General features: G+C 47.5%; 1 protein-coding gene across 1 annotated transcript in view; it reads right to left on the reverse strand.

The window, feature by feature from the left end:
• Nucleotides 1-22,998: 22,998 nt before the first annotated feature.
• FAM174B (family with sequence similarity 174 member B) overlaps nucleotides 22,999-26,497 on the reverse strand; it is a 39,022-nt gene continuing 35,523 nt past the window's right edge. The window contains exon 3 of the mRNA XM_005560555.5: nucleotides 22,999-25,206. Coding sequence (XP_005560612.2) covers nucleotides 25,203-25,206 — 4 coding nt within the window. The 3' untranslated portion in view covers nucleotides 22,999-25,202. The remainder of the gene's footprint in view (nucleotides 25,207-26,497) is intronic.

The raw sequence follows: 26,497 nt of genomic DNA on the forward strand, positions 1-26,497 counted from the left end.
CTGAAAGATGTCTCCTACAGTGCTAGGAAGGTACTAGGATGAGAACTTTGAAAGTTTTAAAGGGGCGTGTTTGGCATAGCTTTTTGTTGATTGGCTTGTTTAGGGGGAAATGTTGGCCCTGGCTGCTTCTGTGTGCTTTCTCAATTCCATGTTCTTTCAACTTATGGCCTCATTTCCTAAAGTTCAGGCCAACTCTGGCTGCACTGCATGCTAAAGCACCAGGGAATAACAGCATCATGGAATAACTGCACTCCTGGGATTCATCAGGGACAATAAACTCACTCCATCCGGAATGAGGGCATGCTCCTGACATGCAGGCCATCCTATTCATTTGGCACTGCAAGATGACATTGTTCAAGCTTTTTAAACCCATTTTCATTTTGATTAACACAAAAACAACATACCATCCTTTGAAGTTTTTTGAAATTTCAAAATAAATTCAACCCATAACTCAAACAAGTAAGGCAACAGGACGACACACTGATGACTTTTCAAACTCTACAATAGAAAGAAGGAAACAAAATGTTTGTTACTTACAGACTATAGTATGATTATGCACCAAGATAATATAAAAGTACTGACTATAAAATCCTTAGGATTAATAAAAAGTTAGGGAAGGGGTCAGATACAAGATAAAAATATAAAAATCTCCAAAATAAATATTGTTTCCTATTCTAACAACAAGCAGAAAATGTAGGGAGAAAAATGCATTCATAAGAGTATTGGAAAAAAATATAAAGAACACTAATAAGAAATATCCCAGACCTATATTAAAAATGCAAACTTTTTACAGAGATTGATTAAGGAGAATAGTAAATAGACATAATCTTGGGCTGCAATATTGAATGCAGCAATGCTATTAATCCTTGTTGTTAATCCTTGCAATTTTTAGGTGAAATGCAATCTGAATTAAATCCCAGTGGAATCTTTTTTTTTTCTTTGAATTTGATGAAAGCCCATCTGGAAGGGAAAAAAAAGGATGAGAAGATTTAAGAACTGCTTAAAGAATATCAAGGAGACACTGTCTCTAAGAGATATCTAACGTATTATTATTGATACCGTAATTAAAATAGTGTGGTGCTGGTGGTACAAGATTCCTTAGATCATCCAATGAAGTAGAACTAGATAGTCCTGAGATCATATATATATTTTAAAAATTTAAATCTGAGAAAGGAATCGCCAGGAAGAAATGGTTAATGGTTAGATTATCTGAAAGTAAAATTGGAAAATGTGGCTAAAAGGGGGGGAAATAATCAAGTTTGATCCCTCCCTAATACCATACACTGAAATAAAACCCCAGTGTATTAAATGTAAGAAAAAAATGAATCCAAAAGTATCTAGAATAAAATACTGGCACATATTTAACTAGAGCCTGGATGAGCAAGAATTTTCAGAACATGAAGTAAATAAAAGTGATCTTAACAGAAGAGTGAGTTATTTTAAAACATCCAAACATCCTACATAAAATATAAAGAGAAGTGATAAATTAGTTAAAATATTGAAGAGAATGGACGAAGAGTTAACAGGCTTAAAGCCGCAAATCCTCTTTAAACATCAATAAGGAAAACAATCACAGGCAAACAGAGAACCCAGGCACACGATTCTTAGAAGTACAAGTATGTAAGTAACAAAATTAATGAGAAACGTTTGACATCAAGGTTAATCAGAAGAATGCAAACCAGCAAAATGAGACCATTTTCACAGTTCATACTTATATGTTTTAATTATATTGCCTGTTTATCAAGTGAAGTGGGGTGGGCATGTGGGAGCAGGGGGTACGTAGTTCTGGTGTCCTTTGAGAGAATCTGCCCCTGGGAAGCAGAGTTGACTGACAGCTCCAGCTATCCACGTCTTGGTGACCCCCAGCCAAACCTTCAACATGACCAGGGTCCTCACAGTAGCCCGTTCCTGCCTGTCACAGAATGGCCACCGGGCTTTGGTTTGGGGACTCCCTATCCCCTGCCCAAAGCTTTTAGAATCCCACAGCAGTGGGAGACCCTTCCACAGGATCCTTTCCTCTCTTGCCTGCAGAAATGCATGTCTGAGGCACTCCTGCTAGTCCTGCCCCCTCTCTCTTCATCTTTCACTGGCATTTCCCCCTAATTCCACTGCGTTGTGATGAAGGGATTCATGCACCCTCATATGCCGTTAAGGAAAGTGTAAATGAGCACAACGTTTCTGGAAACCATAAGTAATTGAATTATGACACTCCCTCATTCAATAGAATATAGGTATGGTCAGTAAATATTAGGTTTGGGAAGAGCCCCAGTGAGGAAATTTCTCATGTTGTAATCTTAAATGGATAAAGCAAGAAACAAAAATACATCAATAACATGACATCAGTTTTAAAAACTATCGCATGTAATAGATAGATACACAGAAAAAAGAAGGGCAGCAATTTCATCAAGATGTATAGGACAGCTCCCTCCAAGGATGCAGCTGTGAATAATTTTTATGCTTCTCCTTATACTTTTCTGTATTTTCCACATTCTCTGCAAAAAAAAAAGTATAAATTATTTCATAATCAGAAGATGTTGCTTTAAAAAAGTGAGATTAAACATAAGCCAAAACAAGAGGTAGCAAGAGTCCAGTGTAGACAGAAATGACTATAATGGACTGGGAGGGGAAAAAGGGTCCCCACCTGGGCCGAGCGGAAAGGGGGGCATTGAGGTGACAGGAGGAGCCGTGCCTACCAGGGGGAACTGGATATGCGCAGGGCATGATCGGAACTGTCAGTGAGAATGAGGGCTTGTGAGAAAAATAATAGGAAGTCCTAATGGAGAGCTTCAGGTCAGAACAGCAAAGAAACTTCAGTGCCAAACTAGCCGTGAAAACCATTGAAGATTTTTCTTTAGCATTGCCAGTTGACCAATGCTGCTTTCCCTGTAGCTTTCCTTTGAATTCCCACATTAAAATATTCATCTACAGAAAGGACCCATGCCCGAACCAGCCAGAAATACTTTGGATCTCAATGGCCATGTTCGCTTGAACCGAACTCAGTGGGACAGCAGCTGTCTGGGAGACAGCCCTGGGCCGCAGCCAGCAGAAACATGGGCGCAGCACCGTCCTCACCTTCTAGACAGGGAGGTCAGACTTCCCTGGAAGAAACTATTTCTCTGGATTTGTTTTTCTTCTGTTGCTTAATTTGTTTTTTCAGTTGTAAAAGGAGACATTTGGGAAAGATTCCATTTGCTTAAATTACTCACTGGTCACACATTCCAAGAACGTGACTCTGGATACTCAGCACATCGAGGGGTGCCCCTGTGTTGCCACTTTCTGGGATATGCAGTGACCCTAAGATGTATTTCGAAGGTGGGGAGTCATGATAAGCAGAGTCGGCATAGATGCATTTCTGGGGTGCTAACCCCTGGAGAACGCTTTCTGGTACAAGCACACCTGCCTCCCTCTCACGTGGACAAGCGGGGCAGGGACCCATCACTCCCCATCAGTTCTCCTTGAGGGAACAGTGGCCGGGGATAGTTCCAATCTCCCCATCTTCCTGTAAACACTGGGCCTGGAGAGACCTCTTCAGTTCAACCACAGGCAAAGACACAAGCAAAAATGAGAACAGAACACAAATCCCCACCCCTGACCTTGAAAAGTTGGAAGAACATACTTTGGAAATGACCTTGAGCAATGTTTCTTAGCCATGTTTGAGCTTGTAGCTTGGGCAAATTATGACAGTTGATCTTCTAAAGATGTTTCCATTTGGAAAAAATAATAACAAAGCCCTGGAGTGCCTATGCTCAGAAGCCTACCAGTGCCACTGGGCTCCCGTGTGCACCTTTTTGGCTCTTAGGGAATCCTGCAGAGCCCATCTCCCTTGAGGACCTGCCTTTGTCTGCTCTGTTTTTTACTCTTGTGTCTTATAACAAGCAACACCTGCCACTCTGAGACATAAAGCATGTGAGGCCATGTGACCAAAGGTCCCATCTGGAGGACTCTTCCCTCCCCGCAGAGACACTATTCGCTGCCCCGGTAGGGTCTTCCTGAGCCACTATGGATCTGACCTATCAGAAAGAGGGTCCCGCAATCCCCAAAGGCTGCCTGTTCCAATCTCCTTCCCTGCTAGGGACAGGGGAAAGAGAGAGAAGGAGGCCTGAGAAAGGGAGAGAGAGCAGGAGAGAGGTGGGCCAACCTCTCCTCTCCTCCTTTCTTTCAAGCTATAAGTAGCAGGGCTATCTTCTTCCAGTCTATGCATCTTGGAAATTACAGGAGTTCTAGGGATAAATAAAAGCCCTTGGTACGTCATTTACTTTTAAAACTAACCACCGAAGTCCTTAAATTCAAGTTCTTAAAGAGCAGCCCTTCCCACCCAGGTACTTTTGGCAGGGCCTGCTGCAAGAAGTATTCAAAGCATAAGGCTCATGGTGGTCTCTCAGGCCCCAAAAGGCTGAGTCAAAGGCCCTTAGATCCTCAAGGGGGTGGGGAGACTATCTATGTTTGGCTCAGGAGGCAGATAGAAAAGTTCCACCTGTTCTTTGAGATTGAGACTCTCCTCCCAATTCCCATTCTGTCCTCCACCCTCACTCCCTGAATACTTGAAAGCAGCTGAGATGCTGTAATAGAACCACTTAGATGTTTTGTTTTGTTTTTTAACCAGGACCACAGTAAGAAATACATCTTATATGGGTACACATTGCACCTATTTGGTGTACCTAAAGAGGAAATGTAAGTTTCACAAAACAATACCCTGCTATGTGCCAGGCACACTGAAATTTTCTATTCTCCTTTTATTCTAAATTGTGCAAGGCCCACTAACGTATTTCATACCTCACAGCTGAGTGGCAAGTAGAGGTATAAAAAGCACTCCCTTGGGAGATAGGTGGTGTCCCTGGGGCCACTCTGTCAGCCTCTTCTTAGGTATTAGAAAGGCCAGAACTAAGACATGTCATGACAGACTTGACTTCCTTCCCTGTTTCTCTGTGGTATGTCACAGTAAACACCCAGGGCTCTGGCAGAGCTGCTGCCAGGGAAGAGGGATCCCACACTGGAAAATGTGCTGCTGGAACTTGGGCCATAAGAAAGGCACACGTTGAATGGTCTCAGCAGTTTTTACACTACGGAGGTCTTCAGAGTCTCACTTGCGCTTCTTCAGAATCTCACTTGTGCTTCTCCAGTGCTCACCCTGATTAACCCCTGTTGGTTCTCAGGTTGAGGGGGCAAAATCTCATAGCCCACCGGGGTGAGGGCTGCCTATGGGAAAGACATTAGGAGAGCAAGGAATTTCCCAGGGAACCTGCTACGAGGCATGTGGCTTGTTTCCCTGTATGCTCTCCAGGTCTGAAGTCAATTTGCACAGTAGAACTGTCTTTTCTTTTTTTTTTTTTTATTTAAGTTCTAGGATACATGTGCATCTTGCACCACATCATCCTCCCTGCTGAAGAAACACTTTATACCCAATAAAACAATTGCTCAGGAATTCTGGGCTCCCAGACAGACCCTGAGTTTCAAATAGAGATGAGCTTGGCACCCACTCCATGAATGACTGGAGTGTGGGGGCAGCTAGGAGTCCTTTAAGGTCCAGCTTGAAGAGAATGAGCCAGAGCTCATCCACACCCATTCACCTCAGACACAAGAAATGAATGATGCCCTCTCCCCATCCCACCCTTTACTCTCTCTGGGCAAGAAGCATTGTCTGCAAGGCCCCTTGGAGGAAAAGGCAGGGAAAGTAGGTGAGGTGGCCCAAAGCCCTCTGCAAGTCCTGCTTTCCTCGCTTGGCCTTGCTCCCCCATCTCCTCGGGAAGCTGCTGTCCTATCCATTGAGCTGAGTGTTTCCAGTAAGAACACTGTCGGCCTCTAGCATCATCCCTCCAATTCCCAGCACTCTGCCATTGCCTAGACAGTCTAAGGCCCCAGGGTGTGGCCAATTCAGATCTGATCCAGCTATGGTAGGGTTCACTGATGCTGAGTATAGCTAGGAGCCCTTCCTCTTGTTGTTCTCTCCTGCTGCTGAGTCTCCTCTTCTGCTCCTAGCCAAAGTAGAGGGGTTTTACCAATCCCCACCATCCAACAATTACATTCATCTACATCGCTGGCTCAAGTCACTGCAGAGTCTCCCAGATTCTCACCGGACTGCCATTGTCCAAAAATGTATACAGGATACTCACTGCACCACGCTCAAGCCTGAGAAAGTCCCAAATGCTCAAGGAGTATACAACGTCACAGAGAAAACATGATTAACATTGAACAAACATATGCAATAATCCAGGCAATGGATAAGTGCCCATAAGTGACCTAGAGAGAGGGTGAGTTGACTGGGATGGTCTGCACAAGGTGAAATAGGAGCTCAAGGGCAGTGGCAGGAACATGAGAGTCTAAATGCAATCAACAGATACCAGCAGGCCAGGACTGCAGGGTTTGCCTAAGCAAGTTATGGTGGGGGCATGGGGAGGGTGTGTAGAAATGGGATGGATGGGAGAAATTAGGCCAACCAAGCTTAAAAGAAAGCCTATTCAGGAGGTAGGCAATTCGGACTCAGAAAAGCCTTCTAAAGTCACATGTGGGCTGATGTTGGCTTATCTCCAAAATGACAAAAAGTAGTTATCCTTCTAGAAATGTAACCACAGCCAACTGGAAGCAGCAGTTATGATTCAAGCAGTAACTATGGTGTTTATGGATCCTGTAACATCATCAGTGATGTAGCCCCTTCTGTGAGGTACAATCTCCGCCTCACAGGGCCGTAAAGAATGAGTTTCCCCATGCAGGCAGCTTCTCTGGATTTATTTTCTCCCTCTTCTGTATCAGCATTTTTTGTCAAGTGGCAAAGAATGTATTGAAAGAAGAGACCCTTCCTGCTTTCCTTCCACTGATTGATGCTTAGTATTCCTAGATCAGAAAGTCAGCTGAGATGCATGATGGGGGCAGGGAGCAATCCAGCAGGAAGGCCAGTGCTTATCCTGGGTTGGCCATTGGATGCGTTCACACTTAAGACCTCTTCCAGATCCAAGATCCTGAGTCTCTCTACTCCCACCCAAATTTTCCTCCATTTCCAAGGTGGCTAGGTACACTACCCCACTTCCCAGTCAGGATGTTTGGGTGTGTCTAATTATGTTCTTTCCCATGTGAGCGGAAGAGATGCACACCACTTCCAAGTGGCCATAAGACCTCCCAGATGTTCTCCTCTTTGTTCTTCCCCAGGTCCCATGAGCTATACTGATAATGACAATGGTAATAGCAATTTTGGAAGCCAGCTAATATTGGAATATGGCAATGCCACTATCAGCCTATTTCCTGAGGGGACACATTAGAGCCAAACTTTCTCCCCTGCCCCTACTCCAACAATCTGGAATGTCTGCCTTGGAATATTATGAAAGAAAGAAATAAACATCTCTTGTGTTTGAACCATTATATTTTGAGTCTATTTGTTACTGCAGTTTGGTCCACCCTGACATAATCTCAAAGAACTGAGTTTTCTTCTATCAGTCAACTGAGTGACTAGACACCCAACTACTTAGAATTCTGAGTACTAATAACTAAGGGAAAGAGAGAATAAGGTAGAAATGTGAACGAAGGGTAACATATTGGTAAACTGCCTCCAAACTCTTTTGGAGGTGTCAGCCTCTGCTATGTGTATCTTCATTTGAATTTGAAGACAGATTTGGAAATTCTAAGGAGGTATCTTAGGATACAATTTAATTCACAAAAGCCTACTGAGAGTTTTGTAAGTAGTCCAGCTGCTGGAAAGGAACTGGATACGAATGCTGGAGAAGAACCCAGCCCTTGCCCTAATGAATTCAGCACATGGTAGCGAGATACGTATCAGCAGTTTATTGTAGGACACTGCCCTCTCTTGCTTGGCTCAGCTGCATCTCAGCTCTGGGCATACCTTGTTTGATTCTGACTGAAATCGTGAACAGAAGTCTTCTTACCTCAGAGCAGGGCTTCAGGACACCCTCAGCCTCACACTGGTCTTAATGTTGTGCTTACCAGAAAGCCATATGCCTGTTTCCAGTGACCTTCTAGAAACAATAGTCCTCTTTATTGGACTCCACAAAAGCAATCAAATACAGTAACCAAACCAGTTCTTGCCTGCCAAGATCCTTGGAGAATACTACCGTGCTAATGTGGTATAAGAAAGATAAAAACAAAGAGGTTCTAGAAGAGATGACGCTTTTCCTCCACCTTTAGAATTCTCCTTCCAGAAAGGAACTGGGTCTTAGAAAGAAAACTGCTGTTGTCAGCCCAGCACCAGCCATGACTGGCAGAAATGCTACCTGGGCTAGAGAAAGACACTTCCTTCAGTCAGCTACTAAGGCGTCCTTGTGAACCTTGTAGGATGTTTCCAGAGTTTACATTTTAAAACACAAGTAAAGTGTGTGTTGGCAGACAGCAAATTGTCGAACCTGATCTGTAGCCTCTCTGCATTCCTGTTAAAATATCCCCAAATATAGCCACACCTGGGGGACCCCCACTAACTGCTTTATTCATCGAGGTAGGTGGAGAAGTATGGCCCTCAAGACACACAGGCTGTCCTCTTGTCTAGAAGGAAGGCATGAAATCGCCCTTGCCTCACCCATCTACCTCTAATGCTGGGGCACAAGAGCTTCACTAGAACTGAGGCAGGCCCATTTCCTAATCTGTGTAACAGAAAGAGAATGCAAATGAATGTATCCAGAAGATATTGTGACTGGATCAAGTGTTTTCAATCTCTGTACTCCTGTGAAGTTAGACAGACATCTAAACCCCAGCCAGCAAAGTCATTACCTGGTCTCAGATCCTAACATTCCAACTAAATGAGCTTCTACTGTAGTTCCCTTAGCTGACATTTTGGCCCACCCAGGCAATAAGCCACAGGCCCCCTCTGAACATCTAGAGAGACCCACCCGTTATCCTCCACCAGCATTCTTCCCTTGATGGAAGCCTTGTGGGCCTCAACACTGAGCTCTGGTTTGCTATGCAACCCACCTCACCCTGCAGGTGTAAATTTGGCAGAGGGATCTGCCCACCCCCAGAAGGCTAGTGATAGAAGCTAAAGAAACTCCATGCATCTTGGGCTGTTGGAAAATACGTGTTCTGGAGAGAAAATCTTCCTTAAAAAAATACGAGTACTGGAGAGAAAATCTTCCTTGCACAAAAGCACAAGTATACCTGGTAGGCAGTTGTGGAATCTGTACCACTAGCAGAGCAAACTCTTACCCTGATGATTTAGGCGGGTGAAAGATCTCTAAACATACCCTCATGCAGGGAAACATTCCTGAGATGTGGAATCTATATGGGCAGGCTTTTTCTGTCTGTCTGTTTTGGAGGCTGGTATGTCCTCAGTGCCCAGAATAGGACTCGGTACATAAAAGGTGCTCAGTAAATATTTGTGAAATGAATGAATAAGTGAATAGATAGATTTCTCACAAACTGAAAGAAGACCTGTGCAATTATGAAGTTAAAGGGGATGCTTCTTCCTGGAAGCCATATGAAGGCCAGAGGAGACACATGGAACTCCACTCAGCCTTCGCAAGCTCAGAAGCCTGATTTTCCTTGGCATCCAAAAATGGTAAAAGTTTAAGGCCAAGGTAATCGTTGGAAAAGAAAGAAAGACATCTGTCCCACAGGCCATCAGCATGGTCTGCAGAGGGGCCTCCCTGGTGCTTGACCCCCCTGCACCTCTCTGATCCTCTGAGTTCTGCAGGTCACTCCAGCATTCGTGACTCTTCCTCTCTCTTTCTGGGCTGTCCCTATCTGCCAAGCCCCTCAAGAAATATGGACTGCATGGCAGATGAATGTAGATGCCAGTTCTGGAGGCTCTTCTGGGTAGACCAGAAGCACCAGCCTCCTCCACTCTCACCCTAGGGCACAGCCACATTCCTCTCTGCCCTTTCCCCTCCTCCAGGCTCTGCTGCACTCCAGTTTCCCCAGCCTGTACATCTCTGAAGCTGGCAAGAAGCCCCACCACAAGGAAAGGTGGAGAAAAGTAGCTAAGATTTCTCCTTCTCGAAACAGCCCACAGGGCCATTGGAACTGTCCTCTGAGGACAGTTATGAAAGCAGGGTGGGATATTGAAAATAAATAAATAAATAAATAAACACTAGGCATGGAGGCTCATGCCTGTAATCTCAGCATTTTGGGAGGCTGAGACAGGAGGATCGCTTGAGTACAGGAGCCTGGGCAACAAAGCAAGGCCACATTTCTCAAAAGAAAAAAAAAAAGAACAGTCTTCTTAAAGACATCAAAGAGATAACAAGAATAACAAGACAGTGAAGAATGACGGGGCAGAGTCAGTCATAGAGAAGAGAATGCAGGACTGTAAGCCCAGTGCTCAAAGCTGTTTTTGCCTTGAGGCCACTGGTGGATCCAAAGAATGTGGTCATAAACACACTGCCCGTCTGATGGCTCACAGACAAAAGTCGCAGCCCAGCGCCACCGAAGTTGGGGGCCCAAATAGGTCCCCTCATCTCCTTTACGCTAATTCTGAAGGGCTATACTCTCAGAATAAGGGTGAGCCCGAAGTAAACCAACCCTCCATGGACTTGGAACTTAACTTCGTGTTGTCAGGTTGATCCAGGGAAACTCAGGCTGTGAACTTGGATTATGGTGTCCCAGGCTGGTACTGCCAGCAGCATCTGTCAGAAGAAGAAAACACTCTCTGTAAGAATGATAGCAGCATCCCAGGCTTCAAATTATTCCTGCGAAAAAAGAGCCATACTCTAAGCCTTCCCCACAAGAAACTCTGGCAGGTCACTCCCTCAAAAAGACTTATGGAAGTTGTTCCACAAAGATGGTGTAATATTGTGTGACTCATGAGGCTGGAACAAATGCAATCCCTCCCCAAACTTTGGGTAGCCCTCACTGTCAGTTTTTCTGGGTTGAACTTGAATCCAGCTGCAGGCTCTCTGTGAAATCAGTTGTTTCCATGCAGGAAGCCTCTTCCCGCTAAGTGAAATAAGCAAAAAATACAAATTAGAACCATTAAAACTCATCATCTTTCCTTCCCGCATTTCTTTGCAAGAAGTTGTAAGAACCTCTCAGCAATCATTTAGTCCAGTCCCAGAGAGGGTATCTAGCCCTGGGGAATAGGCTCCAGGCTCTTCGTTAGGAAGGTTTCCCTCATGTTGGACTTGGGACACATTTCACCTCTTGGCCATTTCTCCTGAGCCTCCCTCCTGGTCCTCCCTGACCCCGCCCACATCCCTTCCTGTCCCTGTGAATTCGATTCAGGACTGACTACAGCCTGAGCTTGTGGGTTACACTGGGCAATCCCTCCATCATCCCTTAGAGCTCTCAGCACAACCACAAGATTTTTATTTGCTTAATGTCTGTCTTTTGCGTAGTATTGTAGCAGGAAGAGCCACAGACAAAACCCCTCAGACACCTATTTAAAGAAGGAAGAGGTTTATTTGGCCGGGAGCATCAGCAAGACTCCTGTCTCAAAGACCGAGCTCCCAGAGTGAGCAATTCCTGTCCCTTTTAAGGGCTCACAACTCTAAGGGGGTCCGTGTGAGAGGGTCATGATCAAGCAGGGGGTACGTGACTGGGGATGCATACACTGGTAATTAGAACAGAACAGGACAGGGATCTTCACAGTGCTTTTTTAAGCAAATAACCAATAAGGTCAGGGGTCAATTTTTAACTACCAGGCCCAGGGTGTGGAGCCAGGCTGTCTGCTTGTGGATTTCATTTCTGCCTTTTAGTTTTTACTTATTCTTTCTTTAGAGGCAGAAATTGGGCATAAGACAATACGAGGGGTGGTCTCTTCCCTTAGTATAACTGCCACGGAAGCAGAAACCAAGTCTGTCTTGTCCACTAGTGTGTTCCCAGTTTCTACAACTGTTCCTGACACAGAGTAGGACTCAGACACATATTTTGGAATGAATGAATGAAACTTGGGACAGGCAGCCCCAAGGCTTCCCCCTACTACATCTGCAGGGATAGACTTCCCTTTCCTCCAGCGATCTTGGGAGCCCCTCTCTTTATCTGGCTGTGTTTTCCTCTTCTTGTGTGTCCTCCTTTTGTAGGAGACTTTTCAGGCACCTGGGCCGTCTGGCACTTTCAGAGTACTCTTAAAGTGCTGGTGGACTCTATCTTCCTCTCAAAAAAAGCTCCCAGAGTGACTTAGCAGTGGGCTCTCATACTACCATCATTGTCACTATCAAAAGTGGTCACTGCCCCACTGCCCAAATGCAAGACCTAAGGTTGGCACAAAGAGAATTGACAGTCCAGTCTGGGCGCATAATGAAACTGGACCACCCCAGGAAAGCCTTAACCAGGGAGCCATGGAGTGATGTTGCACAGGCATAACCAAGTACATGGGGTATGTCTGAATAGCTGGCGCCTTCTTAGAGAAAGAACGCTATTTGCTTGGGTGGGGGTGGGAGAGTTTGACCAGCGCTTATGGCAGAATGTGAGGTCCCACAGGTCTAATGCAGCCTATTCCAAGGCTCAGAGGAGAGGGTGAACCAAACTGCATGAGACAAGCAGAAGGATTTTGATTTTTCTTTTTGACAGGGGAGGGGTGCAGAGGGCTGGCTTGGAGGAAGGGGTGGGAGGAGTCATTGAGTGAGAGGTTGAAGAGTGTGAGCAGAAAGAGCCACAGCAGTAAAATTTTGAGGCCGGATGCCAACCTGGGGCTAAGAGAACATTCCAATGGCAAGGGGGTAGGAAGAATTTTTTTAAAAATACTTGTGTGTGCATGTATGTTTGCCATATACAAGGCTGGTTTTCTCCAGAACATGCCCAGTTCTCCACAATATCAAAACATGACCCCTAAGTATTTCTTGCAGTTGATTTGTGACCACATCTTACACCCAGATGATGAGGTAAACAGAGCAGAGAGATGTACAGAAGGCAGAAACCAGAAGGCTGTGACGGCCACGCAGTCACAAACCTCCGAAGAAATCATGCAAAATGGAATTCATCTGAGTTCCCTAGACCTTAAATCCCAAGGGAGCCTGGCCTCCTAGTAGGCAACGTCACCACTTAAAAGAGGAACTTGATTTGGAAGTTGAAATGGACCTTGGCTGGAGAAGTCCATGCATTGGGAGATCTGGGGGTAGGCATGGCACATTCAGGATGAATTGAAGAAGTTAGCTAGGCAGAAATGCAATGGTTATGCCAGAAACCAGTGCAAAAAGAGGCAAGAAGAGCTGGGAGGCAGGGTTCAGAGAACCTCAAAGCTAAGTTAAAGAGTTTGGACTTTTAACCTGTTGGCAATGGGGAACCACCGAACGTTTGTTTGACCTGGGCCAAATAGTGCTTGAGAAAAATGCCCCCCAAGAGCGGTGTCTGAGGGGCCCTAGGGCAGAGCAGAGAGTGCCTAGAGGCCAAGAGACCGGTTAGGAAACTCTGCAGGAGCTCAGGGTCTGGACAGAAACAGGGGCTGCTGGGGGGAAAGGAAGGACTGAGACTTGGAATGGCTGGAGAAATGATGGGAACCAGTGAGCCTCTCGCTGGGAAAGGAGAGGAGAGAAGAGGACAGGCAAAATCCTGAATCAAAGATGATGCAAATGATGCTGGGAGGAAACTCGAGGGCTGGGGAACTCTGGAGAGAAGCAGGTGGGGCTTGGGGTACATCAGCTGGCAGGGAAATCTGCCAGAAAAGCTCTTTGGGAAGAGAGACAGGAGGATCTCTTGAGTTTCACGCTGCTTTTCTAGAGTGCCAATTTCCTCTGTCCTCTCAAGTGTACAGAGGCCCCATACCACCTTGCTTTGGGCTAAGAGAGGTCTCTGTGTGTCTCATTGGACAGTGATATGGGGCACATGAAAAGACCCCCTCGGCAGCCATCCCTACACCCCCTGACTTAGAGCACTTACAAGGGTACCTGAGCCAGGCAGCTCCTACCTGCCACCTGTCCTCTTTGCTGGCTCTTGCTAGGGGTCAGACTAAGGACCATCCTGCTGTCCTCCTCCCGACCTGCTGAGAATCCACTCAGCTGCCCATATACCCATTTGCCTTTTCTCGTATACCATGTAGACCCCCACATACAAAAGGAACCCTTACAAATCTGAAGAATCCTATGGACAAAAGTCTGCAATTCCTCATGGCATCTGCAATCCCCCACCTGCAGGTCTACTGTTCTCACACACCTGTCTCAGGATTCTTTACATCGACTTGCAAAGTTTGAACTTGTTGCTTTGTGGACATTGCACTCAAGAGTTTCAGAATATTTTTCTTTCTCTCCTCTGCATCTATATCTTTCTTGGGCCAATTTGTGTCACTGCCCAGCTAATTTCCAAATACAGTCCTTTGCTGTATTCATATGTCCCACTGCCATCATTCCCCTGTATAGATAGTGATTATTTGGCCTAAAGCTCATCTTTCTATAGCCCAGAGTGAACCCCAATCACACACATGAGTACATGCAGCATCTTTTTATGTGTGTTAACTTCCCCCTGGGCCCTGGTCTTTCCTGGATGCACTGGCTCCTGGGGAGCCCAGCAGTGCCTGTTTTCCCTGGGACCTGCCCATCACACTTGGCAGGCAGGACATCATGGCAAGACTTCCTCTCTGCCAATCTGTCCTGCAAGATGAGGCAGGCCCTGCAGGATACACTCCTCAACGGCTAGAGCCTCTCTTTCTGAATCAAGATTTTTTGGGTTTTTTTTTCACCTGTTGGCTACTGAGAAGGAAAGGACACTCTGTAGTACTCTTTGAAGTCTCTTCCACTCATCAGAAAGACTTAGCCAAATATCTGAGTGTGCTCACGACCCACCGTCCTATCAGACTACGTGGCCCTTCCTCAGACATCAGGACCATCTTCTGGCATCTGCCATCCTGGAAACCCTCTTCCTCCAAAGAGAAATTTGCCACCCCATCCAAGTCTCCTCTAGGGTGGGTGGCATCCTCACGTGGGCCTTCCTGGCCTTGGGTATATGGAATTGTCTGCAGGCTCACATGTGTGATCCCCCAGCCAGGGCATCTGTGTCTGGTCTCTGTGATTTTAATACAGGGGTTATCTGAGAAGTGCTGCAGAAGAGAGGGGGATCAGGGGGCAGACAAAACCCAGAATCAAAGATGATGTGAATGACGCTGGGAGAAGAGTGGAGGGCTGGGGAACCCTGGAGAGAAGCAGGTGGGGCTTGAGTTACTCGGGGCTGTGGCCTACACCTCCAGGGCTAGAAATCAGAAGCTGTAAGCAGGATGTAGAAAAAAAAAGCAGCCTAAAAGTCTCACTCTTTAAGATGTGCTTCCTAGCCTAGCAGCACCAGCAACTCCTGGGAGCTTGTTGGAAATGCGGCGTCTCAGACAGCAGATCCACTGAATCAGAACACAGCGCGTTCCATCCAGGCTTCCTAGGTGACTTCCCAGACGTTTCCACACCACCTTAACTTAGCCTTTGCGGGCCTCCCGCAGCTGGGCCGGTTGGTGGCATCCCTACACCTGGCTCCTCCCACTGGGGCCCCTGGTGCTCTGGCCCTGGGCCTCTAACACCAAACACCCTGTCAAAGAACCCCCAGCAGTGGAGCCTCCTCCCCACAGCTTGGGTAGGCTCTGCTGGGGTCTCCAGACCGAGAAACATGCAGCTGAAGCCCCCACGGCAGAGGCCACACTGGATCTGACCATCCAGTTGGGGTCACAGCCCTACACAATGTGTCCTGATCTCCCACAGGGTGACGTTCGAGGGTTTCAGACTCTTGGGTCCCTTGCTCAGTGAACTTACAGTGCCTCCCTTGAAAGGCACCGTGCTGTGAACCTGAGGCTTATTTACAGATGTGTCCAAATCCTCTCTCTGGTCCTGTGTGCAGTGGCCACGCCCTTCACAGTCTGGATGTGGGTGACTGTGTATACCTGATACGCCCTGGATATCCTCCTTTGAGGTGGGCAGGAAAGCCACAAGGCACAGGTATAGAAGGAAGAACTGCAGGGAGAGGAAGCCACTGGCCTCCCACAGAGACTTGCTTAGGGCTCCAGGACAGATGTCCAGGCTCAGAGAGAGCGTTCCCTCCCATGGAGAAAATGGTTGGAATTCATATGAACTCTCCAAGCCCATAGGTCCTTGGGTATGGAACGAGGACTCTGAACTCCTTGATCTCCAAGGTCCCCTTCAAGGTGAACGCCCGCTCTAGAAACTTCCTCGTTGTCATCCTGCCCAACAGGGTTCTGTCCCTGGGTACAGACTTTCAGGTTGGAACTTTCCAGGTTCTAGGACCTCGTCCAGAGGATGACTATTACTACCTCAGAAAAACGATACACAAAACTCTGACAAATGATGTAGACTCAGACACAAGCGGCATCCAAAGGCAGTGGTGCTGGGACAATTAGATAGACACCTGCGAGAAAATAAAATTGAATCCATACCCTACACAATGGCTGCTTCAGGGACAGGGTTCAGGGAGACTCACTGCACATCAGGGTCACCGGGGTACTTGTAGCCTGCATTGGTTGGGGGAAAGCCAGTGGGGTTTGATAGGCTTGTCGTGGTCAAGGAGCTTCAGCTCACATTGCCCACTGAGCCCTCATTTGATAGGCCCCCCGTGGGCAGCAGCTGCCTTTTGTGGGCTCTGCTCAAATGACACAAGGACAGTCACTGGGCTTCTCTCTGCCAGGGGAGGGGAGAACACAGGATCAGAACTGCACATACTCTGGTACTAATCGCTGGGCCTGGCAGGGAGCAGATGTTCCCCGGTCACCGGGCAGAAACAATGACGGTCACAGCAAGTGGGGCTCAGCACTTAGGTGGGCTGCATCCTTCTCTAAGGTTCAGACTGAAAGACTGAAAGGGGGTCCAAGGGGAAGAACAAGGGGGAGGGAAGGAGACTACCCAGAATCTGAGCTCTCGGGAGCCAGGTCAGACCCCAAGGCCTCTCCCTTTGTACTTTTCCATGAGGCCTCTCTCGTCCATAGCTTTTGCCAATACAGGTTGGAGACAGGCCACTCAGTATTGCAATCCCACAAAAGACAATGGGAAGGCTGTCTCTTAAAAGGCCATTTTAAATATTAATGCTCATAGGGCAATGCTCATAAAATTAACTGAAAAAATCAGGTCAGATGACCCACTTTTGTAGAGGAAACAACAGCAAGGCACACACAAGGCCAGAGGTCACTCTTTGTCCAGGTAGTCGGTCCCTCTCTTGTCAGGCATCAGATGCCCCCATGTCCCTGTCACAGCACTTTATTCTCTGTCATCCCTGGCAGTGATGTGTCCTGGTCCTCCCCAGATTCACTTTATTGAGCCTTCCAATTAGCATAGTGCCTAGCACAAGCAGGAGTTCAATACACGTTTGCAAATGAGTGAGTGAAGGATGGATGGATGGGTGGGAAGGATGGATGGATGGGTGGGAAGGAGGGAGGGAGGGAGGGAGAGAAGGGGGAGGGAGAGAGGTAGGGAGAGAAAGAGGGGAGAAGGAAGGAAGGAAGGAGGGAGGAAGGGAGAGAGGGAGGGAAGGTGAGGAGAGGGGAGAAGGAAGGAAGGGAGGGAGGGAAGGGGGAGGGAGAGAGTGAGGGAGGGAAGTGGGGAAAGGGGAGAAGGAAGAAAGGAGGGAAGAGAGGAAGGCAGGGAGGGAGGGAAGAGAGGAAGAGACGGAGGGAGGAAGGAAGGGAGGGAGGCAGAGAGGGGAAAAGTTCAGAGAAAAATCTACCAAAATGCTAATCAGGGTTATGATCTAGATACCTTATTTTATCTTCTTTATAATTATCAGTCTTCCAAACTTTCACCAGTTAAAAGATCACTTTTATAATAAATATACTTTTTATCAAAACTCAGCTATTTGATTTAAATCCATCTGAAATGGTTTCTCATAACTCCAAGTCCTATTTTTAACTAATGAATCTAGAAGACACTGGAATTAGTTCATGTCTATCAAAGTGGTCAAGTCTTGAACCAACATTGGGACACATGATCTGACAGTTTCCTAAATGCTCATTAAAGAAATGGGACTATTTGGAATCAAGGTGCCCCACAAATCTAAACAAGAACCCCACATCTAAGGATGAAGGGGAGCACAGGTGCTCCCCCTAGGGAAGATGACAGCAGCACTGGGGACATGGACAGTAACCCTTAAGATGGTGGGCCTGTGTCACCCAAAGTTGCCACCTCTGAAGTGCCCATAATAAAGGTGGCAAGAGGGAGATCTCAGAGGGAGATCTCAGACATTCTACTGGGTATAATATTCCAACCTGCCCGACTTTGCTTCCCTGAAGCTAAATTCATTCTGCTTTTAAGAAATGGATATTGTCACCTTGTTGGGGTTATAGGCTCACACCTATAACTCCAACACTTTGGGAGGCCGAGGCAAGAGAGAGGATCACTTGAGCCCAGGACTGTGAGGCCTGCCTGGGTAACAGTAAGATCCTGTCTCTACAAAAAATTCAAAACTAGCTGGGTGTAGTGGCACGAGACTGTAGCCCCAGCTACTTGGGAGGCTGAGGTGGGAGGATCGCTTGAGCTCGGCAGGTTGAGGCTGCAGTGAGCCATGATTATGCCACTGGGTGACAGAGCAAGACCTTTTCTCCAAATTAAAAAAGAAAAAGAAAAAGAAAAGAAAAGAAATGGAGGGGCTGGATTATGCAGGTAAACAAAAAAGCCCTTCTGCGGCCTCCTCTCCACCTTCATCCTCCTCCTCTAACCAGAGATACATCCATGGGCCCCAATCTCCCAAGCACCAGTCACCACCAACTTCTTACCCCCAAGAAAGAGAACAGCCTCAGGGGACCCCCCAACCTCAGCACTCTCTCTGGGCCTCTGCAGTCTCACACAACTCCGTAGCTTTCGCAGGGCCGAGAGCCGAGGGACCTGGTTGGGATCAGGGCCCACCCTTCTGCAAGGCTGGCCCTGACCTTAGGCCAAGTCCCAGCAATGTAGCACTGTGGGTAGCATCCAGGCCTCCAAGCAGCAGACAGACCACTGCTAGCAAGGGATCTGGGTGCGTTTATTACCAAAGCCTTGGTTTCCTAGCTTGACAAGTAAACATCCCAACAGAGAAACTACTTTGTAGTGTTGCTGGACACATTAATGAATTAGTGCTATGTGCCTGGTAGTGCTTTAAAGACATCAAAACATCCAATTCATAATATCCAGATGAGGTAGGTACTGCTGTTGTTTCCCTTTTACAGATAAAGAGAGGGTATCAAAGAGAGGTTAAGAGATGTGCCTAAGGCCACACAAGTGGCAAATGTTAGAACCAGGATTCCAGCCCAGGGAGTCTGGCTCCAGAGTCTAAACTAGTTTTACTATGCAAATGAGTGTCTTTACAATGCATGTAAAGTCTTCAACGCAATGCCAGGAACATATTAAAAGCTCAATAAATAGTAGCTGATCCTCTTGGCTGCTGGGATGCCTCAGTAAAGCAGATGGCGGCCACCCAGTGCTCTGTGTACAAACCTCATCTCCCTCCTACACCAACAGCCTTATGAATCAGGAGTGTGCCTGTCTTGTCCACCTTTGCATTCCAGCAGGCCCCAGCATCATGCCTGTAGCTCTCTGAAAACCTGCGGATGTATAAGATGACACCCATTTATCAAGCACCCACTGTGTGTGCCTTATCTCATTCAACCCTCCCACTGCCTCATGGGCAAGCTGGGCATTTCAGCATCTTGGCAAAGGGACACCGCCCTTCCACCAGGATATCGGTGGAGGCCCCTGGTCTGCAGCCCATTCCGCTTCTCTTGCCATCCCCATCCAGTCATTGTAGCAAGGGGCCTTGCACATAAGTATGGACACCCCAGGCTGCATATTTGAGCTCCAGCCATGTCCACATCTCAGTCACAGCTGGCCATTCTCAGCCAAGGTATGGGCATACAAGTGGCCCTAGGGAAGATGAACCCTGTGCAGGCCCTGGGAGCTAGCAAAGGGGCATTTGGGCCGAGAATTATAGAAAAGGAAGAATCTGGGGGTCCAGGGGACATGTCCCTTTTTCCCTGCAGACCTCTTTCCCCATTGGGGAGCTGCAGCCAGAGTGGGAGCCTCTTGGAACATATGACCTTGTCTCTTTGGCCCAGAGCTGATGTCTTATGCTATCCCAAGTGTGAGCTGTTTTGGTCTCAAAAGAAAAGTCCCTTCCTCTTCCCTTCAGGGAAAAATACTGAAGAGGGCAGGAGACTGGTGGTTTGAGACCTACCCCTTAGAAACCATGTGATCCTGTGCCGTGACTGACCTTCCCAGCCTTGTGTGTACAAAATGAAGACAAACACCTACCTCATCACCCTGTTGGCAGGACTCAAAGGATGACAAAGTGCCAAGCAAATCAATGTTTTCTTATGGATAGCCAGGGAGGTGAATATAATTCAGGGGAAACAGCCCTGGGCCTATGGAAATGGTCAGTCTGTTCCAGGAATAATACCTACCTAAAGCATGCTGTTAAGGACTGAATAAGTGTGTGTGCGAAGGCACCTGGCACCCAGGAAGAACTCAAAAACTATTCATGGTAGAGGTGGTGGTGCTGGTGATGACCATTCCTGGTGGTGCTGGTGGTGCCAGGCACCTGCAGATATTTGGCTAAATTACATATGTTAATGATCACAATAACCAAAGAGGTGTGTTCCTATAATGCAGATGGAAAAAGTAGGGCCAAGATCACAGGGTTCGTGAGTGAACAGTGAGGCCGGAAACACACGCCTGTCTGTCTGCATCCTATTCCTCTTCCCACCACACTCAGCACCACCTGACTGGCTGTCTTGCAGACTCTGGGGATAATTCATTCACAACACTCTTGCCTGCTCACAGTAAGAAGCCTGTTCACAGCACCCAGGCCAGATCAGCCATTGAGACATTTATACTAGAGATAGTGGGCCACCTGCTTTGCCAACAGATACACAAGAGCTCCTTGTGTTCCCGTCCACATCAACTCGGCTCATCAAAAAACCCATCCCAGGGAAAATGAGCTTGCTGATAAACCAACTAAGCATAACAAGAAATACCAGCAAACTTTGAGGCACTTTACAAGGAAAGTCACACCCAAGTACTTGTTGGACCCAAGAAGACTCAGGTAGCAAGGCAGGGAGTAGCTCACGACAGACACCCGAACAGTCACTTCTATTTAGTTCTCGAAAATAATGGAAAACAAACTCGGTTTTCACAAGTGGTATGTTGTGTACACTGAGTCCACATCAGGTGTTCTTGCATTCTCTGATAAATAAAAACCACAAGCAATTGTGGCACCACCGGGCTGGAGGGAAGCACCGGCTTGCACCTGTCATTAGGAGCAGCCTGGGGCCTTATGGGGCAGACCCTTTTCCTGAACTAGTGGTGTTGGAGTGAACACCTTCCAGGTCCCCAGGGCTCGCTCCTCACCCTGAAAAGATTAAATCATTTATTTGCATAAGAAAATATCTAACCCAAATACAGGAGGCACAGGCGGGCACAGGGCGCTGTGGTTACAATACAAGCAACATCTGGACCTGCAAACTCATGATGCTGCTACAAGAAGTGCGTGCAGGGAAGGTGGGTGGCTGGGGAGGCAGCCCAGCATCATCCCCAAAGTCTTTACTATTGCTCTCCCCTCTGATGAGTCACAATGCTCTTTGTTGGTGATGCTTGTAACATAACCCTCCTCTCCCCTCTTCAGCAACTGGCAACACCAAGGTGCTAAACTCTTTTTTTTTTTTTTTGAGACAGAGTTTTGCTCTTGTTGCCCAGGGTGGAATGCAGTGGTGTGATCTCAGCTCACTGCAACCTTTGCCTCCCAGGTTCAGGTGATTCTTCTGCCTCAGTTTCCCGAGCAGCTGGGATTACAGGCACCTGCCACCACACCAGGCTAATTTTTATATTTTTAGTAGAGACGGGGTTTCGCCATGTTGGCCAGGCTGGTCTTGAACTCCTGACCTCAGGTGATCCACCCGCTTCCCAAAGTGCTGGATTGCAGGCATAAGCCACCTCGCCCAGCTGCCAATCTCTTTAAATGGCTTCAGCTGCCAAATCTCACCAGCAATTTTGGGTCACTGATGCCTACCCCTCTTCTCCTACAGACCCTGCTCTTCTGGGTAATTTCCCCTGATTCCCTTAAAATGATACCAACACCCAAGAATTTCACCAAAGGGGGCAAGCACGGGACACAAACTTACCACTGCATCAAGGGCCCTTTGAGGCTAATGTGCCACGTCCTTATAAAGCATCTCCCATCCCCACATGGTGTAAGAATAACCATACAATTCAGGCTTTCATAACAGGAGATGCAGGCAGTAGAGGGAGAGGCTTTGATGTTAGGACTTTAACTTACTGGCTTCCCGCAGGTGTTCCACGGCACAGCAGGGGAAACAGATTTTGTAGAAGAGGTCAAGGTGAGGATGGAGCCTCAACAGAATCTTCAAAACCAAAAGGCAAGTTGCAGTACCAGCCGACCCTCCGCCATGCAGAGACCGCTGCAGACGCTGAAACACCCTCCTCACCGTCAGGCTGGCTTGTCCCCGGGCGTCTGAACAAGCCAACCTGACAGGATGGGTACTCAGTGGAGGACACTCTCTGAGAAGACTGAGATGGTGGGGAAACCCACTCTCCAGGGCTGGCTTCCCATGCAGCTATTTGAAGAAAGAGCTACCCTGGAGAACCTTAGTCACTGCTGCGGTTGTAGAGAAGACCGAGCACAGGAGTAGCTCCTCGTGGAGGAGGGACACAGACCACACTCCCAGCTTCTTGGTGACCTCCAAGGGAACCAGTTGGAACAGCAGCAAATGGGCTTTTCCTCTGGCTTTTGCTCACCTCGCTGTGCACCCAGCCCAGATACATTCCACACTTACTCATAGAGTAAAGCAAGCCAGGTATGAGGCAGTTACAAGCTAGCAGTTTTTTATGTGATTGATTCTGTCTTCTCTGGAGATGCCCCAAGATTCTCTGGAAACAATTAGGGCTCAGTATTTCCTAGCCAAGGAGCAAGCTTCCAGGAAATGAGCAAGTGAGCCTCCAATTGTATATGTAAATGTAAATTGTGTATGTAGATGTAAAAACAGCATGCACGCCCCTCCACCCCCAAGCCTTTTTCATTTCCAAGCTTTTCTCTAAATCACCAGGATCCAAATACCTCCCACCCAGCTCCCATCCCCGCCCTCCTCCTCAGCCTTGGGCCCACATCTGTCTTCACAAAAGGCGCCTCGCTGGCCTGCACCACAGAAAACATCCAAGCCCAAGGTACACAGGGTTTGTGTCTAAAGGGTTTTTATTGGAGAGCCTGTAGTGCTGAAGTGCCACCAAGGATTTGGAAGGTCACTCTCAGCAGCTGCCACTTCTACCAGGACCAGTGGCGAGCACCTGGCAGATGGAGCCCGGGTATTTCCGCGTAAGGCAGAGGAATCCAGCTTTTCCATGAGGTTCAGCTGCAGTGGTCGAAAACCCTGTATGAGCCAGCAGTTCCAGTTCAAAGGTTGAGGGGGCGAACAGCTGCGAGGTGGCTGGGCTCCCGTGAGTCACCACTCAGGCCTGAGTACACCGTGGAGAGGAGAGATAAAGCAGCCACGGCTGTTCTGTTGCCAGTCCCACCCCTCTGGCAAACAGATGGGGGAAAACAGAGAAGGAAAGTCAACAAAGAAGGTGAAATGCAGGGAGCAGAGACTACACGCAGGCCCCCTGTGGCTGGCAATGCCATGCGTGGTGGGCCAGCTGCGCCATCCTCACCCAGGGCTTCCCACGGGCTCTGCTCTTTCCTGCAGAGGCCAGACTGCCTTCCTGGCAGGTGGAGGCTGCCGAGCTCCCATGCCCCTTCCCACATATCCCCAATCTTCTCAGAAAACTGAAGAACCTGAAGATGGAGGTGAGTCAGGAAAGGCTGGAGTTTTCATCCAAAAAAAGAGAGCAGGACAATAAATAGGCAAATACATAAACCCTGGAGTAACGCCAGGAAAAAAGGGGGAAATAAAAAATAAAAAAATAAAAAACACATTTCTAGAGACAGCAAAATCCCAGGGTCCCAAAGGCACTGCTAATAGACTACTAGAAGCGTCTTTGTTGCAGCCAATCACCTCTAGCCTGGGAACACCGCTCGTCGGGAGGCCTCGATCAACCTGAGAAGTCAGCCCAAGGCCCTGTCTCCAGAAGCCAGCAGCAGATCTTTGGGTCACATCACCAGCGAGTCTTCACTTCACCAGCTCAGAGGTGAGCCACTCTCACCTGAACCTCTGCCTTCCCGCAGGGACCTCCTGGGTCCTGTGGGGCCTCCTGGGTCCAGGCGGGTTTCTAGTCCAGCCCAGTCTAGACTGACTTCAAATATAGTCCCCCTGACAGTGTGCTTTTTTCCAGCCAGCTGAATCACCGTTCATTTTTAAAATGGTTTTTAAAAATTACATTTCTAAGGCAAACAACGTAGAACTGTGACAGAGCAGAGGAACAACAAAAAAGCACAAAGAATGCTGCTAATCACAAGCTGCCTAGCACTTTCCTTTCCCTTCAGAGAAGGAGAAACTTTTATCACACATGTGCACATGAGCACAAGTGCACACAGTTTTTCCCTGATACTAGAAATTCTTTGTGAAGTAGCCATGCTGATTTCTGCTGAACATTTTTTTCAAGAAAGAGAAAGGAAAGAAAGGAAAGAAAGGAAAGAAAGGAAAGAAAGGAAGAAAGAAAGAAAGAAAGGAAGAAAGGAAGAAAGGAAGAAAGGAAGAAAGGAAGAAAGGAAGAAAGGAAGAAAGAAAGAAAGAAAGAAAGAAAGAAAGAAAGAAAGAAAGAAAGAAAGAAAGAAAGAAAGAAAGAAAGAAGAAAGAAAAAGAAAGAAGGAAAGAAAGAGAGAGAGAAGGGAGGGAGGGAGGGAGGGAGGGAGGGAGGGAAAGGAACCACAGATGTGTCCAGGTCTGGAAGGGGCTGACCAGCTCTAAGCACATCCACCTTGAACTCTGACACAGGTAATGCCAAAATGAGGCCAGGACCTGACCAAGCCAAAAAAACAGCAAAGGATCAGATGGGGTCCAATGTGTAGATCCAGTAGAGAAGAATGTCAGAAATTCTAAATACACAGTTGGACATCCTTCAGGCTTGTTTTAGATTCTTGATCCTCCTGATCTCTTTTACTATTGTCAACAATTGTCTTAAAAAAACTTTTTTAAAATCAACATGTTTCTACCCTTTGCTCCGTAGCAAGGCACAAAGCCTCTCACACGGGGAGTAGAAGTGGGGGACACTTTAAAGGGGCGCCCAAAGGGTGGCAGAAGCAACTCCGTTGTGGTGATGTGGAAACGAGCTTGCCAGTGACACTCTGAGCAGATGCCTGACACCCACAATGGAGCTGGGGTTTTATACATAACGTTCATTTTGGTTTCAACACGTCTGACGTGAGAGGGCTTCCAGGTCTTCACACCCCAGGTTGCAGCTGACCAACTTTCCACAGGATGCCAACAGGCTGGGAAACAGGTTTTACCTAAAAGAAAGGGAAGGACAAGAGTCAGCCCCTTCCGGCAGAGCCCCGCACCCATTCTGACCCCTCCTGAGCATCTCTATCCCTCACCCTCTCAGCCATTGAAAAGGTCACAGTCCCCAGCCACAGGACCTTTGAGTGTGCTGTCTGGAAGGCACAATCCACTCTTCCAGCAAACCCCCTCCCTCCCCTCAGCTCCCAACTAAGGATCCCTCCCCCAGCTCCCCACACAGACTCCCTAGAACATAACCTCTTTCTCCTTGTATCTATCCCTCCTTGCCAGCACTTCCAGGGTGTTTACACTAGGGGTTGGAAAACTTCTTCTGTAAAATCCAGAGAGGAAATACTGTAAACTCTGCAGGTCCCACAATCACGGTGATAACTCCTCAACCCTGCTGTGGTGGTGGAACAGCAGCCACGGCAAGAAATGCTTGGCCATGGCTGTGTTCCAGTAAAATCTTATTTATAGACACTGAAATTTGAATTGCATATTACTTTCTCTTGTCATAAAATAGTATTTTTCCTTTAGTTCTTTTTCAACCATTAAAATGTGAAAATCATTCTTGGCTCCTGAGCTGTACAAAAACAGACAGCGGGCTGGATTTGGTCCCTGGGCCATAGTTTGTTGACCCCTGGCTTATGTATCTGATTAGCGTTGGTCTCTTGCTTAGACTGGGAGCTTGAGACAAAAGCCACGTCTAAGCTTCCTTACCTTTAAACCCCAGGCCCACACCACAGTGTCAGACAATATAAGAAGTACAATAAATAAGTTTAGGCCAGGCATGGTGGCTCAAGCCTGTAATCCCAGCACTTTGAGAGGCCGAGGCGGGTGGATCACATTCTGGCTAACACGGTGAAACCGCATCTCTACTAAAAATACAAAAAATTAGCCAGGCGTGATGGCGGGCACCTGTAGTCCCAGCTACTCAGGAGGCTGAGGCAGGAGAATGGCATGAACCCGGAGGCAGAGCTTGCAGTGAGCCGAGATTGCGCCACTGCACTCCAGCCTGGGCGACAGAGCGAGACTCCGTCTCAAAAAAAAAAATAAGTTTAAAAACTGAATCTGCAGCCAGGCGTGGTGTCTCACGCCTGTAATCCTAGCATTTGGGAGGCCACAGCGGGTGGATTACTTGAGGTCAGGGGTTCGAGACCAGCCTGGCCAACATGGTGAATCCCTGTCTCTACTAAAACTACAAAAATTAGCCAGGTGTGGTGCCACACGCCTGTAATCCCTGCTACTTAGGAGCCTAAGGCATGAGACTCACTTGAACCCGGGAGGCAGAGGTTGCAGTGA

Source organism: Macaca fascicularis, chromosome 7 (genome assembly GCF_037993035.2).
Source record: "Macaca fascicularis isolate 582-1 chromosome 7, T2T-MFA8v1.1".
NCBI lineage: Eukaryota > Metazoa > Chordata > Mammalia > Primates > Cercopithecidae > Macaca > Macaca fascicularis.